The 13,556-nt window shown below is 45.8% G+C and overlaps 1 protein-coding gene across 2 annotated transcripts in view; it reads left to right on the top strand.

Annotated features, from left to right (window-relative positions):
- ILDR1 (immunoglobulin like domain containing receptor 1) overlaps positions 1-13,556 on the top strand; it is a 30,910-nt gene continuing 17,354 nt past the window's right edge. For both annotated transcript variants that reach the window (XM_025990159.2, XM_025990158.2), the window contains exons 1-2: positions 1-142; positions 12,372-12,542. In XM_025990159.2, coding sequence (XP_025845944.1) covers positions 88-142; positions 12,372-12,542 — 226 coding nt within the window. In that variant the 5' untranslated portion in view covers positions 1-87. The remainder of the gene's footprint in view (positions 143-12,371; positions 12,543-13,556) is intronic.

Raw genomic sequence — 13,556 nt, 5'->3', positions numbered from 1 at the left:
GCGGCTTCCCGGGGACGTGGTGCGTCCGGGGGCTGCAGCGCTGGAGCGAGCCCCGGGCCCGGAGCCGACCGGCCGGGAGCCGCAGGCATGGGCCCGGAGCTACCTGCACCTTGGCTGCTGCTCGTCGCCGGGCTCCCAGCAGGTGAGCCTGGGGACGGCGCGTCTCAGCCTGGGCCCAGGGGCACGGACGCCGCGGTCGGCCCGGACCTGCAAGGCCGCAGACGGGCCGCCGAGGCCTGGGCCGCGCCCCGGGCGCTCTTGGCACAGCGGGGGGCGGAGGGGGACCGGGCGGGGGCTCGAGCTGCTGCCCGCGGGAACCTGTTGTTCTCCTCTCCCGTCTGCCCGGGCCCTTCGGACAGCAGGTGCAGCAGGTGCAGCAGGTGCAGCCAGGGCAGGAACTCGAGCCTCGGGGCTCCCCCCACCCCCCGCCGTCTTGAGGCGCTTCTCGGTCTCCGACACTGACCGGCTGCAGGTGGAGGCACTACCTGGCCTCCCAGTTACCTGGCTCTTGCATCGGAAGCTTGTTTTTAGGTTTTAAATACGGTGCCAGCAACGCGTTTGTTGGCTCCTGGGAGGTTATGACGCGTCCTGGGCACAACGGCCTGTGCAGAATGATTCCGCACCTGGTTTCCAGGACCAAACCGTGTAGCTCTTTGCTCGTCCTGTTCGGTGTCGCTCTTCGCCTTGCTTTGTATCCGCTCACGCCCCCGACTTTATCCCTCGCTCGGTTATCCCCTACCGGGTGCCCGGCCACCCACCTGCGCCTCCCTTCTCTTAGCCTTCCCACCTGCCTGCGTTGGAAAACATGGTTTTTGTGTCTCATTGTATCTCTTGGAAATATGATGGGCATGTGCATCTGCATGAGTAAAATCGGGAAAAGGATAGCTGAGTGACTGAATTTGCAGGACTGGCAGCCCTTTTCCATTAGGATGTAGGTGTGACCTTGCCAACAGGACAGGTATGAGCTCCCCTGGAAGTTCCGCCCTGTTTTATTTCATTTTACCATTCCCCATCCCTTCTCTTGGGAGTAACTGCCCTCTGATCTCTAAGTTGTTAGTGGGAAGTCTGCTCAGTTGGCTGACAAAGCAACGTGAGTCTTGTATTTTTTCTGAGGGAAAAGATGTAATAGGAAGATATGGGCGGAATTTCATTTTTACCAACTTGATAGGACATGAAAATCACTCAGACGTAACTAAATCTCATTCTGACAAAGATGCTACAAGAGCTTAAGCTTAACGCTGAGAATAAAAAGGAGGGAGAATTGCAAAAGGGTGAGAAAACTGGAAAATCGTATTCCTAAGGTCCTCTGGCTCGCACCATTTCTGCGGGATACGTGTCCTGTTGGTTGTCTGGAGCTGACAAGGGTAGATGGTGGACACGTGGCACATAAGGAATTGGACTAAAGCTCATCTAAATTGAAGTGCCCGAAATTTCACCAGAGCAGTTACCAGCTTAGGCGGTAACAGCAAAATCAGAAAAATCCCAGCTTCTCCGAGTCTTCTCTCCTTTACCTTATGTGTTTAGCTCAAATTCCACAGTAGCTAGCGCTTGCTGGAGCTACTGGAGCTGCCTTTTCAAGAAAATAGAGGTCTATAACCACCTCCGCCCCTTAGCACCGCATCCCCAGATTAGGACTTTGTAGCCAGCAGTCATCCAGGTCAATAGACTAAGAATAGAAGCCTTACAAACAAAAATCTTATGAGAGTATAAAGGCCAATACTTAAATCATCAGCATAGTGTTTTCAAGGCTTTTCAATTTGTATGATGAATATTGTACACTCAACATTTTTTCCAAATACAGTGATGATGACCAAAGGGTATATTCTTATAGTAAGCAGATTGCTAAACGAACAAGGGGCTTTGGAAAGTGGAGTCCCAACTGTTCAGGAACCAGCCATGCAGTGTTAGTACCAGAATGCTGAAGCGGTAAAATGATACAGGCTGGCGTGTTTCCTGGCCTTCTCTAACTGGAAACCTACCCGCATGACCCATTTTAGAACCAGAGAATGCTGAATTCAAGAAAAGTGCAAAGTGAACATCTAGTCTCACTTTTATTACATAGGTGTGAAATTGAGATTTCAACTGTTCAGACTCCCAATGCTTTGAGAGGAAGTAATTATTTTAGATATTTTCCCCAGAATATGTATAGGGAACATTTAAAAAAAAACTGCATTCAGCTATTGAATGTGCATCTGGGCTTTGCGTCCACATTTGTGTGACTTTGGTCAAGTTATAGAACTGCTGAAAGCCTGCAGGAAATAGGAATAATTAAAGTACATATCTCAGAAGGTTTTTGTGAGGATTAAGTGAAATGAAGATTTCAAGGCACTTAAGATAGTGGCTGAAACAAACTGAAGGCTTAATGAATGGTAGCCGTGGTGACAATGGTAGTCATGATTTAGACTCAAGTAGGAATTTTTTAGAGCTAACTTTCAAGAAACAAATTTCCCCTCCTCCTTCCCCTAGGAAACTGCAATTAATAGTCAGATGGACTATCAGGTTGGAATTCTGAGCCTGCCTCTTACTGTGACTTTGGAGGAATTACTTCAGTTTTCTTCATCTAGAAGACAGGTGAAAAATTCCTGATGAGCCCTTCCCACCCTCCCACTCCCAGAAAGCCAGCTCATATTGGGTGGGTTAAGATTAAGCACTGTGTCTACAAAATGGTCATCACTCAGGAAATATTGGGTTCCTCCTACTGCCCCCACCTCTTTATTTTTAGACCAAACTTCTTAAAATTCTCTAAGGCTAAGCTGAAACTCAAGTTGCTTCTCTCACTTCCAGTATCTACCAAAGCAGCGTTTCTCAAACTTTTTTTTTACAGCTTTTGCAAAGGAATACAGTTTATGTTGTGACGTGTACACGTATAAAAGATTTATAAGACAGAAACAAAAATACACACAGACACACACAACGCCATTACTATGTCAGATAAAAGAATAACAAATTGACATCGTATATTATTTTGATAACATTTAAATTAGTAGAAAATACTCTCCAAATTAATATTAAATAGAAAAATCCCGTGAGTTGATTTTCTCAAGATCTGCTGCAAATTGCATTATGAACTCTGGAAAACCCTAGAGTATGTTCAGTTCATTACCCTGTTCTCTTCTGTTCTAAAAAAGAGCTAATCCAAGTTTCTGGTTCACATCCAAGTTCCTGCAGTTGTAAAGTGTGGGCCATTAGTGAAATTCCTTCAGATTTGGGTACTGGCTAGCTAGTCAGTGTAGCCTGAGGCCCCGATGAAGCCTCTCAGGGCAGGGCGTCCTGGAAAGTTACCACAATCCCTGTGCTCTGAGCTGTGGGGAGATCAGTTGTCAGAGTTTTTGTTTCCTTGTTTATGTACTTCTTCAAAGTTAAAAAAGAAATTTTTAGCACACAAGTGATACGGGCTCCTTAAAACAAAACATTAAGATAATCTAAAGTAAGTACCTGCATGCAGCCATTTGCATTATTGGTTAATAGTTCTGATTACCACCATCCAGCCTTAAAATTTTTTCCCTGGAATGAAATTTTAGTTTTCTACCCACATTCTAAAAGGATGCATCTCATCTGGACGTCTGTGAATTTTTTTAAGATTATAGACTGGTATTAACTTACAGATTCACACAGCTGGCAGCTTTTATTATCATTCTTTGGGAAATCAGCCAGCTGATTCCTAAGGGGCATGGTTCTTAGAGAGCATATAGACCAGTAATTTTCGCTCGGTGGTGGGGGTAAAGGGTGGGATCACATTGAAGACTGAATGCATCTCGATCCCTAATGTGGATAGGAAAGTGGAGCTTCTCGGGCTGAGGGGGACAGATGGGAGCTGCCCACTTGGCTCTTTCTTTACTTCCTTGGGGCCCATGAAGTAGCTCCCCAGGATCCCAGGGCTCCGCTGAACTCAAGTAGAAATCACTTCCAATTACTGTCTGTCTTCCCCTCTGGATCAGTTTTGCAGATAAGGAAATGTGCGTCCAGGAAAGTCACAAGCAGGGGATCCCTGGGTGGCTTGGCGGTTTAGCGCCTGCCTTCGGCCCAGGGTGTGATCCTGGAGACCCGGGATCGAGTCCCACGTCGGGCTCCTGCATGGAGCCTGCTTCTCCCTCTGCCTCTCTCTCTCTCTCTCTCTCTCTCATGAATAAATAAAAAATATTTTTAAAAAAGTCACAAGCCTCAGGTTGACACAGTGGAGCTAGTTTGAGAGCTGAGATCAGAACCCAGGCATCCTTGCTTTTGGTCCATTGCTCTTTGCCCTGTTTCATACCACGGAACAAGTTTGTTTTGTCTCATTGAATCCTGGTATGCCGAAATAGATATAGAGTGCCTCCTGGATGTCTAACTAAATGCTGTTTATTAAACATCTTGCCCCAACAACAATGGAATAAGGTGCTGGGTGATGACTGCACTGTCTGCCTGGGTTTCTTTCAGCCCAGTGCTATATTACATCATCACGTCCTTGGGGAAGAAATAAAATGGTGTGTTTTAAGAATTGAGAAGACTGGGCAGCCCCAGTGGCGCAGCGGTTTAGCGCCGCATGCAGCCCGGGGTGTGATCCTGGAGACCCACGTCGGGCTCCCTGCATGGAGCCTGCTTCTCCCTCTGCCTGTGCCTCTCTCTCTCTCTCTCTCTCTCTGTGTGTGTGTGTGTGTGTCTCTATGAATAAATAAATAAATAAAATCTTAAAAAAAAAAAAGAATTGAGAAGACTGAGATCATGTGTCATCTTTATTTCTCTATTTTTCAATTGGTAATTCTTAGGCTGAGATGGGCCAGAGGAAAGCAGTTTTGATACTTTCTTCATTTCCCAAACCCTGTTAATGACCAAGTTCTGTTTCTTTCTTTTATTTTTTTTAATATTTTATTTATTTACTTATAAGAGACACACAGAGAAAGAGAGAGAGAGAGAGGCAGAGGCACAGGCAGAGGGAGAAGCAGGCTCCATGCAGGGAGCCCGACGCGGAACTCGATTCCGGGTCTCCAGGATCACACCCTGGACTGGAGGCGGCGCTAAACCGCTGAGCCACCTGGGCTGCTCCCAAGTTTTGTTTCTTAATCCCAGGATCTGCCCCTTCTTTTCTATTCCAGACAATAAATCTCACACTAGCCTATTTTAACCATCTTAACCATCTGCTTGCCTCGAGGCCTGCTATCTCTCTGTCTCATTCCAACCAGTCTCTACCCAGATGATTGGTTAACCTACTTGGGTTCATCCTTCTCACTTTCACTTTAATCCTCCAAGAACTTGTACTAGTTTTCTGTAGCTTATAAGAGTGAGTTAAAGCTCTTTGTTTGGATTTCAAGGCTCACTAATTCTGGCCTCACTACTTTGGGTAGCCTTCTCCCCAGTTATATGGGCGTGCTCTCGTACTCCTGTGTGTGTGTGTGTGTGTGTGTGTGTGTGTGTCTGGCCATCCTACAAATGGTTAACTATTTATTTTCTGTATTTTTAAAGCACTTAAAATTTGTTCCAAACAGTTTAGCCTGTCTCGTATGAATTCATCTGTTCTTTTAGTCAGCAAATGTTTAACGCATACCATGTACAAGGCATGCTGGCAAACACTAGCTGTGTGGCCTTAAACCAGTTAACTTAATGTCCCTGAGGATTTTTCTCATCTGTAAAATTGAGATAAAAGATTGCATGAGATACTATATAATAAAGCACCCAATGCCATGGCTGACAACACAGCAAGTGCTCAGTATATATCATTTTCTTTCCCAGGGTAATCACATGCTTAGCACCACCCGGAGCCTCCCACTGTTGAGTAGCATGCATCAGACCTTTGTTAAACATGTAATACATAGACACAATTCCTCCCCCGCCCAGCCCACTTCTCTTTCTCCTAATTCTCTTGATCCCTAATTTCTTGTTCACACTCATGGTCACTCCCTCTTCCCCTTGATTTCTCTCATATTTGAACTGTTATCTAAGGAAATGTAACAAGTACTGATGGCAAATATGCTTGGGGAGATAGCTTGCTCAGACATAAACTCTGATAGGATTAAACCTGTGTACTTTTTGTTAACCTGCTTCCTGGAGCATAGGTGCCTGGGTACTTGAAAAACACTCAGGAATTGAGCTGTTCTAACAGGAGTTCACACTAGCCACTGCCCCTTTCCTGGAAAGACCATGCTCCCCCCATGCCTGCCACTCTGCTCCAGGCAGGGCCCTTCATGTGTAAAGAAGGGGAAGTGCTGTTCAGTCCCCTGAAAACAGTTCTTTGTTAAAAAAAAAAAAAATTTTATACTTATATCCCTCCGTTGTATGGATAAAATATTCCAGAAACTGTAAAACATCTTGCCCGACCTGATATTACACAGGAAAGACAGAATGAATAAAGAAATATAAGATATGCGTATGTTTGGAACACATAGCATTTAATAGTAAAGAAAATCTTTGGTAGTTTTCATTTGACTTTACTCTAGGATGCAGTCCCCACTCTGCACAGCAGCAGTATCTTGGGAACTACTTCATGGTAGGACACAGAGATTCCCTTTCCCTTTCCCTTCTTCCCATGAGCTCCCCTATCTCCTCTGAAGTTATCTTTATACTCTTAAACGATAGGTTTCCCTCCCTCTTTCAGAGGAGACCAACTGAATGGGTTTGCCAGGGGACAAAGCAACTCAACTTTAAAGGCTTTTAATGCCACTTTACATGTGTATCATTTTAATTCTTTCAAAATGCTTTTACATGTTCTCAATTGACTTAAATCTTGAAGGCAGTCAAGATTAGAAGTGCAAATGACACAAATAATAGCTAATGTTTATTCTGTGGCTATTATGTCCCAGACTCTTTGCTAAATCCTGAACATTTATTATCTCATTTAATCCCCACTACAACACTATCAGGAAAGTTTTTGTTTGTTTGTTTTTAAGATTTTTTAATTTATTTTTTTCTTTCTCCTCCTGATTGATTTTAAAATTCAAGTTAGTTAACATTTGCTGTATTATTAGTTTCAGGGGTAAAATTTAGTGACTCATCAGTTGCATATAACACCCAGTGCTCATTACATCAAGTACCCTCCTTAATGCCCATCACTCAGTTACCCCTTCCCCTCGCCCCACTCCCCTCCAGCAACCCTCAGCTTGTTTCCTAAAGTAAGAGTCTTTATGGTTTGCCCCCCTTTCTACTTTCATCTTATATTTCCTTCCCCTATGTTCAATCTGTTTGTTTCTTAAATTCCACAGATGAGTGAAACCATGGTATCTATCTCTCTGACTTATTTCGCTTAGCATAATAACCTGTAGTTCTATCCACATCATTGCAAATGGCAAGATCTCATTCATTTTGATGGCTGAGTAATACTCCATTGTATATACATATATACCCCACATCTTCTTTATCCATTCATCTGTCAATTACAGACAGACATCTAGATTCTTACCATATTTTGGCTATTGAGGGCATTGCTGCTACAAACATTGAAAGATTTATTTATTTGAGAAAGAGAGAGGGAAAGAGCACACGTGTGTGTGAGTGGGAGGAGGGGCAGAGGGCGAGGGAGACAAGCAGCCAGGCAGGAAGCCTGATGCAGGGCTGGATCCCAGGACCCTGAGATCATGACCTGAGTTAAAATCGTGAGTCAGACGCTTAACTGACTGAGCCCCCCAGGCGCCCCTATCAGGGAACTATTATTATCATTCTGGTTTTGCATATAAAGAGGCAATTGTAGTTTGGAAATAACTTGTCAGTTCTTTTAACTGATGGGGAAGGAGAAACAGAATCTGAATTTAGGAAGTTGATCTCCAGAATTAAAGTTTTGAAAAGATAATGATAGAGATATTTAGGAAATCAGATAGAAGGTAACTGAGAGGAAGGAGATGCCACAGGATGAAGGAAATTTAAGAATAGAAAGGGGCTCCTGGGTGGCTCAGCCGGTTAAGTGTCTGACTCTTGATTTCAGGTCAGGTCACTATCGGGCTCCACACTGGACATACAGGCTGTTTAAGATCCTCTCTCTCCCTCTGCCCCTCCTCCCACCTCAAAACAGAATAGAAAAAAATATATATATAGGAATTTGAAAACATTTTAAAAAACACAGATCCAAAAAGGACATCTACTTTTTTGAATCTGTTCCTCTTTTCAGCTCAGATTCTGCTATTCTTAGTCTCTTCTTGAAAACTGTACCTTCCTAGTAGTACGCATGCCCAATGCCGTTAGTTTTTACTGAGAAGTCCAAGGCTAAAGGACAGGAAAGATGGGAGGTTTTTGCCTTTGAGATGGGCTGTCCTCCTCCCAGTTTGGAAAACCGTCCTGCTTTTTGAGTCTAGCACCAAACTTCCACTTTGAAAGGCAAGGCTGCCTGCTTGGGAGAGATCACGTTTGGGTGCCAGCAAAGCCAAATCCTGAAGCTGAGAGGGCCTGGCTTATTATAGTCTCTGAACCTTTGCCCATGCGTATGAGTAGGACTGTTCCCACCCCCGGGGGTTTTGTGAGGATTAGAGACAATGTGTGTACATCACCTGGCACAGTAGATGCCGAGACCCAGAGCAACAGCTGAGCAAAAGGGAGAAAAGCTTTGCTGGTTGCTCAGTACCTTTTGTCCTGGGTCCTGGAGAAGACTCTTCTCAGTCTTCTTGGGGAGGGCAAGGGGTGAAGGTCTGAGAGCTGAGCGGGATGCCATGGAACTAGCAGACCCCTGGAGAAGGTGTGAGTAAGCTCAGTATGGTCAAAATCATGGGAACCCGACATATTTCAAGCCTTGAAATTCACAGAAGGGGTGAAATCAAAGAGAGGATGAAAGAATAGTCCCTGGCAGCAAAGCCAGTGCTGACGTCAGTAAAGGTGAGTCCTGCCACTTCAGGTGTGTATTGGCCATAATAAAGGCATTCATGGAAGGGGAGCTGAGTGAGGATTTAGTGATGAAGGTGATCACCCTTGGCTCCGTTGTCCTCCCTCAGTGTCAGGTTCAGCAATCTTTCAAGCTGCCGCAGAGCAACTTCTAGCTCCAGGCAAATTCCTTTCTCTGACTCCCAGCAAACTTGCCCTCCCTCCAAATGTTCCACCTCTATGCAAATAGTGTCAACTCGAGCCCTTTGAATAAGTTGCTATTTATGTCAAATTATCATTCAGCAAAATAAAGAACATGTAGGTTATTAATCACAGGATCAGAGTGACTGCTGCCAATTATAGCCTGGCTCTACACTCCGATTATTTGCAGGCTCACGAGTACCAAACATTTTCCCTTATTTAAAGAATAACCAGGTTGAGGTGCCTGGGTGGCTCAGTCTGTTGAGGGTCTGCCTTCAGCTCAGGGTCAGGATCCAGGAGTTGTGGGGTTGAGCCCCGCATTGGGCTCCTCATTCAGCGGGGAGTCTGCTTCTCCCTCTGCCTCTCCCAGCTCTCATGTTCATTCGTTCTCTCTCTCTCTCAAATCAATCAATCAATCAATCAATCAATCAGTCTTTAAAAAAAAAGAGAAAGAGAATAACTGGATAGAGTGGAAAGAGCCCTGCTCGGGGATAGAATCTTGACTCTGACCTCCTTAGAAAATGAATGACCACAGACAAGCCTCTCGTCTTTTCCAGTCTCAGATCTGTGGTGTGCGAAATGGCACTGTTTGTCCTATTTAGTGTGTAAAAGAAAGTATTTGAAAGTACTGTGAGAACATAGGATTTTGTTTAGACCATAAATTGTTTTTATCTCTATTCTAATCCATAGATTTCCTGAGCAAAATAAGCTAGTGGCGACAGTGCCATCCTAATCATTGTCAAAAGCTTACCTGTAGTGACTTCTCTTCAGTTAAAACAGTGTTCGGTGAAAGCTCCAAGGTCTATTTCAGGTCAGTTCTGGAAAAAATCAAAGGGGGTGGTGACAGTGGAGGAGCAAAAATGATAAAGCAGACTACAGAAGAATCCATGTTGGGTTTGAGAATGCTTGTCGCCGGCTCTTCCATTCTGATTGGCCTTATTCCAGGAATCTTATAGCTGGTAGAGACAACAGCTATTTCCCCTCCCAAACTATTCAAGGCTCATTTTCAAAATGATGATCTTTATAGCTGGATGAGGAAGTCATCAGTCTTTCTAAAAAAAAAAAACAAAAAACAAAAAAACCACTTTGCCCTATTATTCTACAGAAAAGTCTTCAGTGATTACCCATTAACCAGAAGTAGATGCTTCAGTGAGATTTATAGACTCCACCCAGTCTCCCCACCTCCAGTTACTACCACCAGCCCCGCCTTATTTATCCTTCTGTTTCCCATAAAGCCAGGAATTGGTTCCTTCCGAGTTCCCCCAAGCCCCTTCCTGATAAGGGCCTCTGCTCTCCTTTTTGTCTGTCTCAAAACTATGAGTTTCTCTGCCTTCGCCCTATTTTTTCATATGTAATCTTAATCCCACCTGAGTTTTAGGGTCCAGCTTATAGTTCTTTCTCCCCCACCCCTAAGTGTCCCCCGCATTTCTGCAGACCGTCTCTCCAGCAGGTCTGTCACAGGCACATCATTATTTCAGCCCAGCCCTGGAGACGGTTTGGGTCATTTCTGGGGGCAAGGTCCTATCCTGAGCAGCACTCTGTCTTTCTCGGAGGAATGTGAGGAAAGTAGGTGCAAGTGCCCATCATAGGCCACAGTTTACTATCATACCTCTGTGTCCAGAGGTGAGGCAGGATCCAGAATCATGTGGCTGTAGCCCTCAAGCCAGGCCCACCCAGCTGCTTTGTAAAGGGTGAGGGTGGGTGCTAAATTTTTGTGTTTGTGGGAGTAACTCGGTCAAAATGAGGCTGTTCCACCTGAGAACTCCCTTGGAGAGAACCCCACCTCAAACCCCCTTCTTTTTGGTCTTCATAATAAAGGAAAAGAGGGAAATAGACTCAGACTTAGACGCTGACACAGCCGCATATGTGCCAGGCATCATGCCAACTGCCACAAGTGAATTATCTCATTGCATGCTTTCAAAGATCTGATGAGGTTAGTACTGTTTCAATCCCCAGTCATAGCTGGGAAAAAATAAACTCAGAGTAAGTAACTTGTACGAAGTCCAAATAAATAGTGAAGTTTTTTTTTGAACCCAGTTGTATCTGAGACCAAAGCCTGTTTGTTTTGTTTTGTTTTTAATTTAGTCTACACCAGTGGTTCTCAAAGCATGGTACCCAGAGCAGTGGGATCAAACTGCAAACTTGTTAGAAATGTGAGTCTTGGGGCCCCACCCAAGTCCTAGTGAATCAGAAACGTATACTGAAAGTGATCTGGGCCGTTACAAGTCCTCCTGGTGGTACATGTTCGAGTTTGAGCACTATTTTTCTGCACCATGAGAAGATCCCCTATAACTTAGCCTAGAGACCATATTGGCACAGGAACATTCTAAGATGTTGGTTATGTGTGGACCTCTGACCATGCCAAAGTCCCACCTGACTTTGTGCCACCTGGATCCTCTTCAAGGCAGACCCGCAGCTATGTGTTTGTAGCTTTGGAGGCTGAGGGAGAGGGAGTTGTAAAAAAGAGAAAAGAAAAATTCTCAATTTCTCCAAGTCTTTCTTAATAAAATTTGTCACCATCTGATCATTTTTATTTATTTTATGCTTATGTTGGCCACCTGTACTGACAGTTTCTACTGTTAATGTATTCTTGGTCACTCATTCAATTATTTACTCAACAAACATGCGTTGGGTGCCAAGGAGGTGACAGGTATGGTGTGAGGTTGTGCTGTAACAGGGAGTCAGAGACAGATGGAGTCAGCCTTCTCAGAGCCTGCAGTTAACTGGCCATCACTGAGGCATGTGAAAAGTGCTGCCTGGGGAGGAAGAGGTACTTTGAGAAATTACAGGAGGCCCCTCTCCCAGATTTGCAGTCAAGGAAGGCTTCTGGAGGAGGTGAGGGTACAGCTGAAGCACCAAGACATACCTATAGTAACTAACCTGGAGAAGGGAATGGAGTGGTGGCTGGTGCTCTGGGAGAGTGCTCCGGGAGAGTGCTCCAGCCAAGAGGTCCACCCGTGGGAAGACCTGGAGAAGATGGTGATCCTGGCATGGGAAGGAAGGGAGTAAGTTCAGGGTGGCTGACACCCTGAGTGTGAGGTGGGCCATGAAGGGACATGAGGCAGCAGAGCAAGGCTGAAGGCAGAACTGTTGAACTTCCTTGGGGAAGTGGGGAAATATTTGAAGGAGAAAGTGACATAAAAAATATACGTGTGTATTGACAAGCTCGCTCTAGTTCATGTATGGCTTCTTCATTTCTGTCGGATGTGTTAATGCTGCCAGGGGATCATGAGATCCTGGCAAGTCATCCTTGCTCTGTCTCTGCCCCGTCTCCCCCAGTCGGCCTGCCAGCTCCCCACACAGCCCGGGCAGTGTGCTGGCTTATTTGCATTGCTTTTATTACCCCCTGAACAGAAGTAGGTCACTTCCCAGAGACGTGGTCGGCCTTCAGCATTGCCTCTTGCTCTCGGCTGCAGGGTGCCTGTCCTTGCTGGTGACAGTCCAGCACACGGAGCGCTACGTCACCCTGTTTGCCTCCATCGTCCTCAAATGTGACTACACCACCTCTGCCCAGCTCCAGGATGTCGTGGTGACCTGGCGCTTCAAGTCCTTCTGCAAGGACCCCATCTTTGACTACTACTCCGCGTGTGAGTGCCCTCCCGCTTCTGCCCACGTCCCTCTGTGAAGCCTTGGGGCACAGGAATTATTGGGGATCACACATCTTTAGGAGGGGGAGCCACAAAGATCACTTAATGCAGTCCTCTCATCTTCTAGATAAACAGCCCATGCAGGCGAAGTAACTTATTTAAAGTCACATAGTATTTTAAAATTAGTGCCCTGGGGATCCCTGGGTGGCTCAGGGGTTTAGTGCCTGCCTTTGGCCCAGGGCTGATCCTGGGGTCCTGGGATCGAGTCCCGCGTCGGGCTCCCTGCATGGAGCCTGCTTCCCCCCCTGCCTGTGTCTCTGCTTCTGTGTGTGTGTGTGTGTCTTTCATGAATAAATAAATAAAATATCAAAAAAAATCGTGCCCTGCCTTGTTCTAAAACGAATTGGGCAGCTCAGGCATTAAGTTTCTCCAAAGCACAGGGCAAGTCCTGCCTCCCGGTTCGTTCCTGGCTGCAGGGCCGCACACTGAGGTGAGGGTGCAGGCTGCTTCCCTTCCCCTCACCACCTCAGAATGTGGACAAGAAGCCTCCGACAGCCCCCGGGACCCAAGGAATGACCATTTGTCACCTCCCACCCACTGCCACCCTCCCTTTGATGGCCACACTCCCTTCCTAGCAGCTGACAGAATCACAGTGAGAGCTCGCTTGGCCCAGGGAACATGTTCTCAGTGCGGCACAACCTCCCCTACCCAGGCTCAGGCCTGGCCCTCAGGCCCTACGTCTCAGTCAGTTCTCCTCCCTGGAACCAAAGCTCTTTCTAGCTGTCAACCTCTGCTTCTCTCAAGGAACAAAGGAACCCGGATCCTCACTGTCAGCCCTGACAGTTAACCTTGTAGAAATTTTGAGAGTATGAGTAGACTCCATCTGCGCAGGAAGAAACTGAGCTTCCTGACATGAGGAAAAAGGGGGGAGCTTTACCTACTTTAGCCCTGACTGATGTCTTACAGTATGAACCCTGATACCTAAATGTCCGAGTCACCCACAGAACCTGGTGT

This window comes from Vulpes vulpes, chromosome 1 (genome assembly GCF_048418805.1).
Source record: "Vulpes vulpes isolate BD-2025 chromosome 1, VulVul3, whole genome shotgun sequence".
Classification (NCBI taxonomy): domain Eukaryota; kingdom Metazoa; phylum Chordata; class Mammalia; order Carnivora; family Canidae; genus Vulpes; species Vulpes vulpes.
Note: the sequence above shows the minus strand (reverse complement) of the source record. Positions and strands in the feature narration are given on the sequence as shown.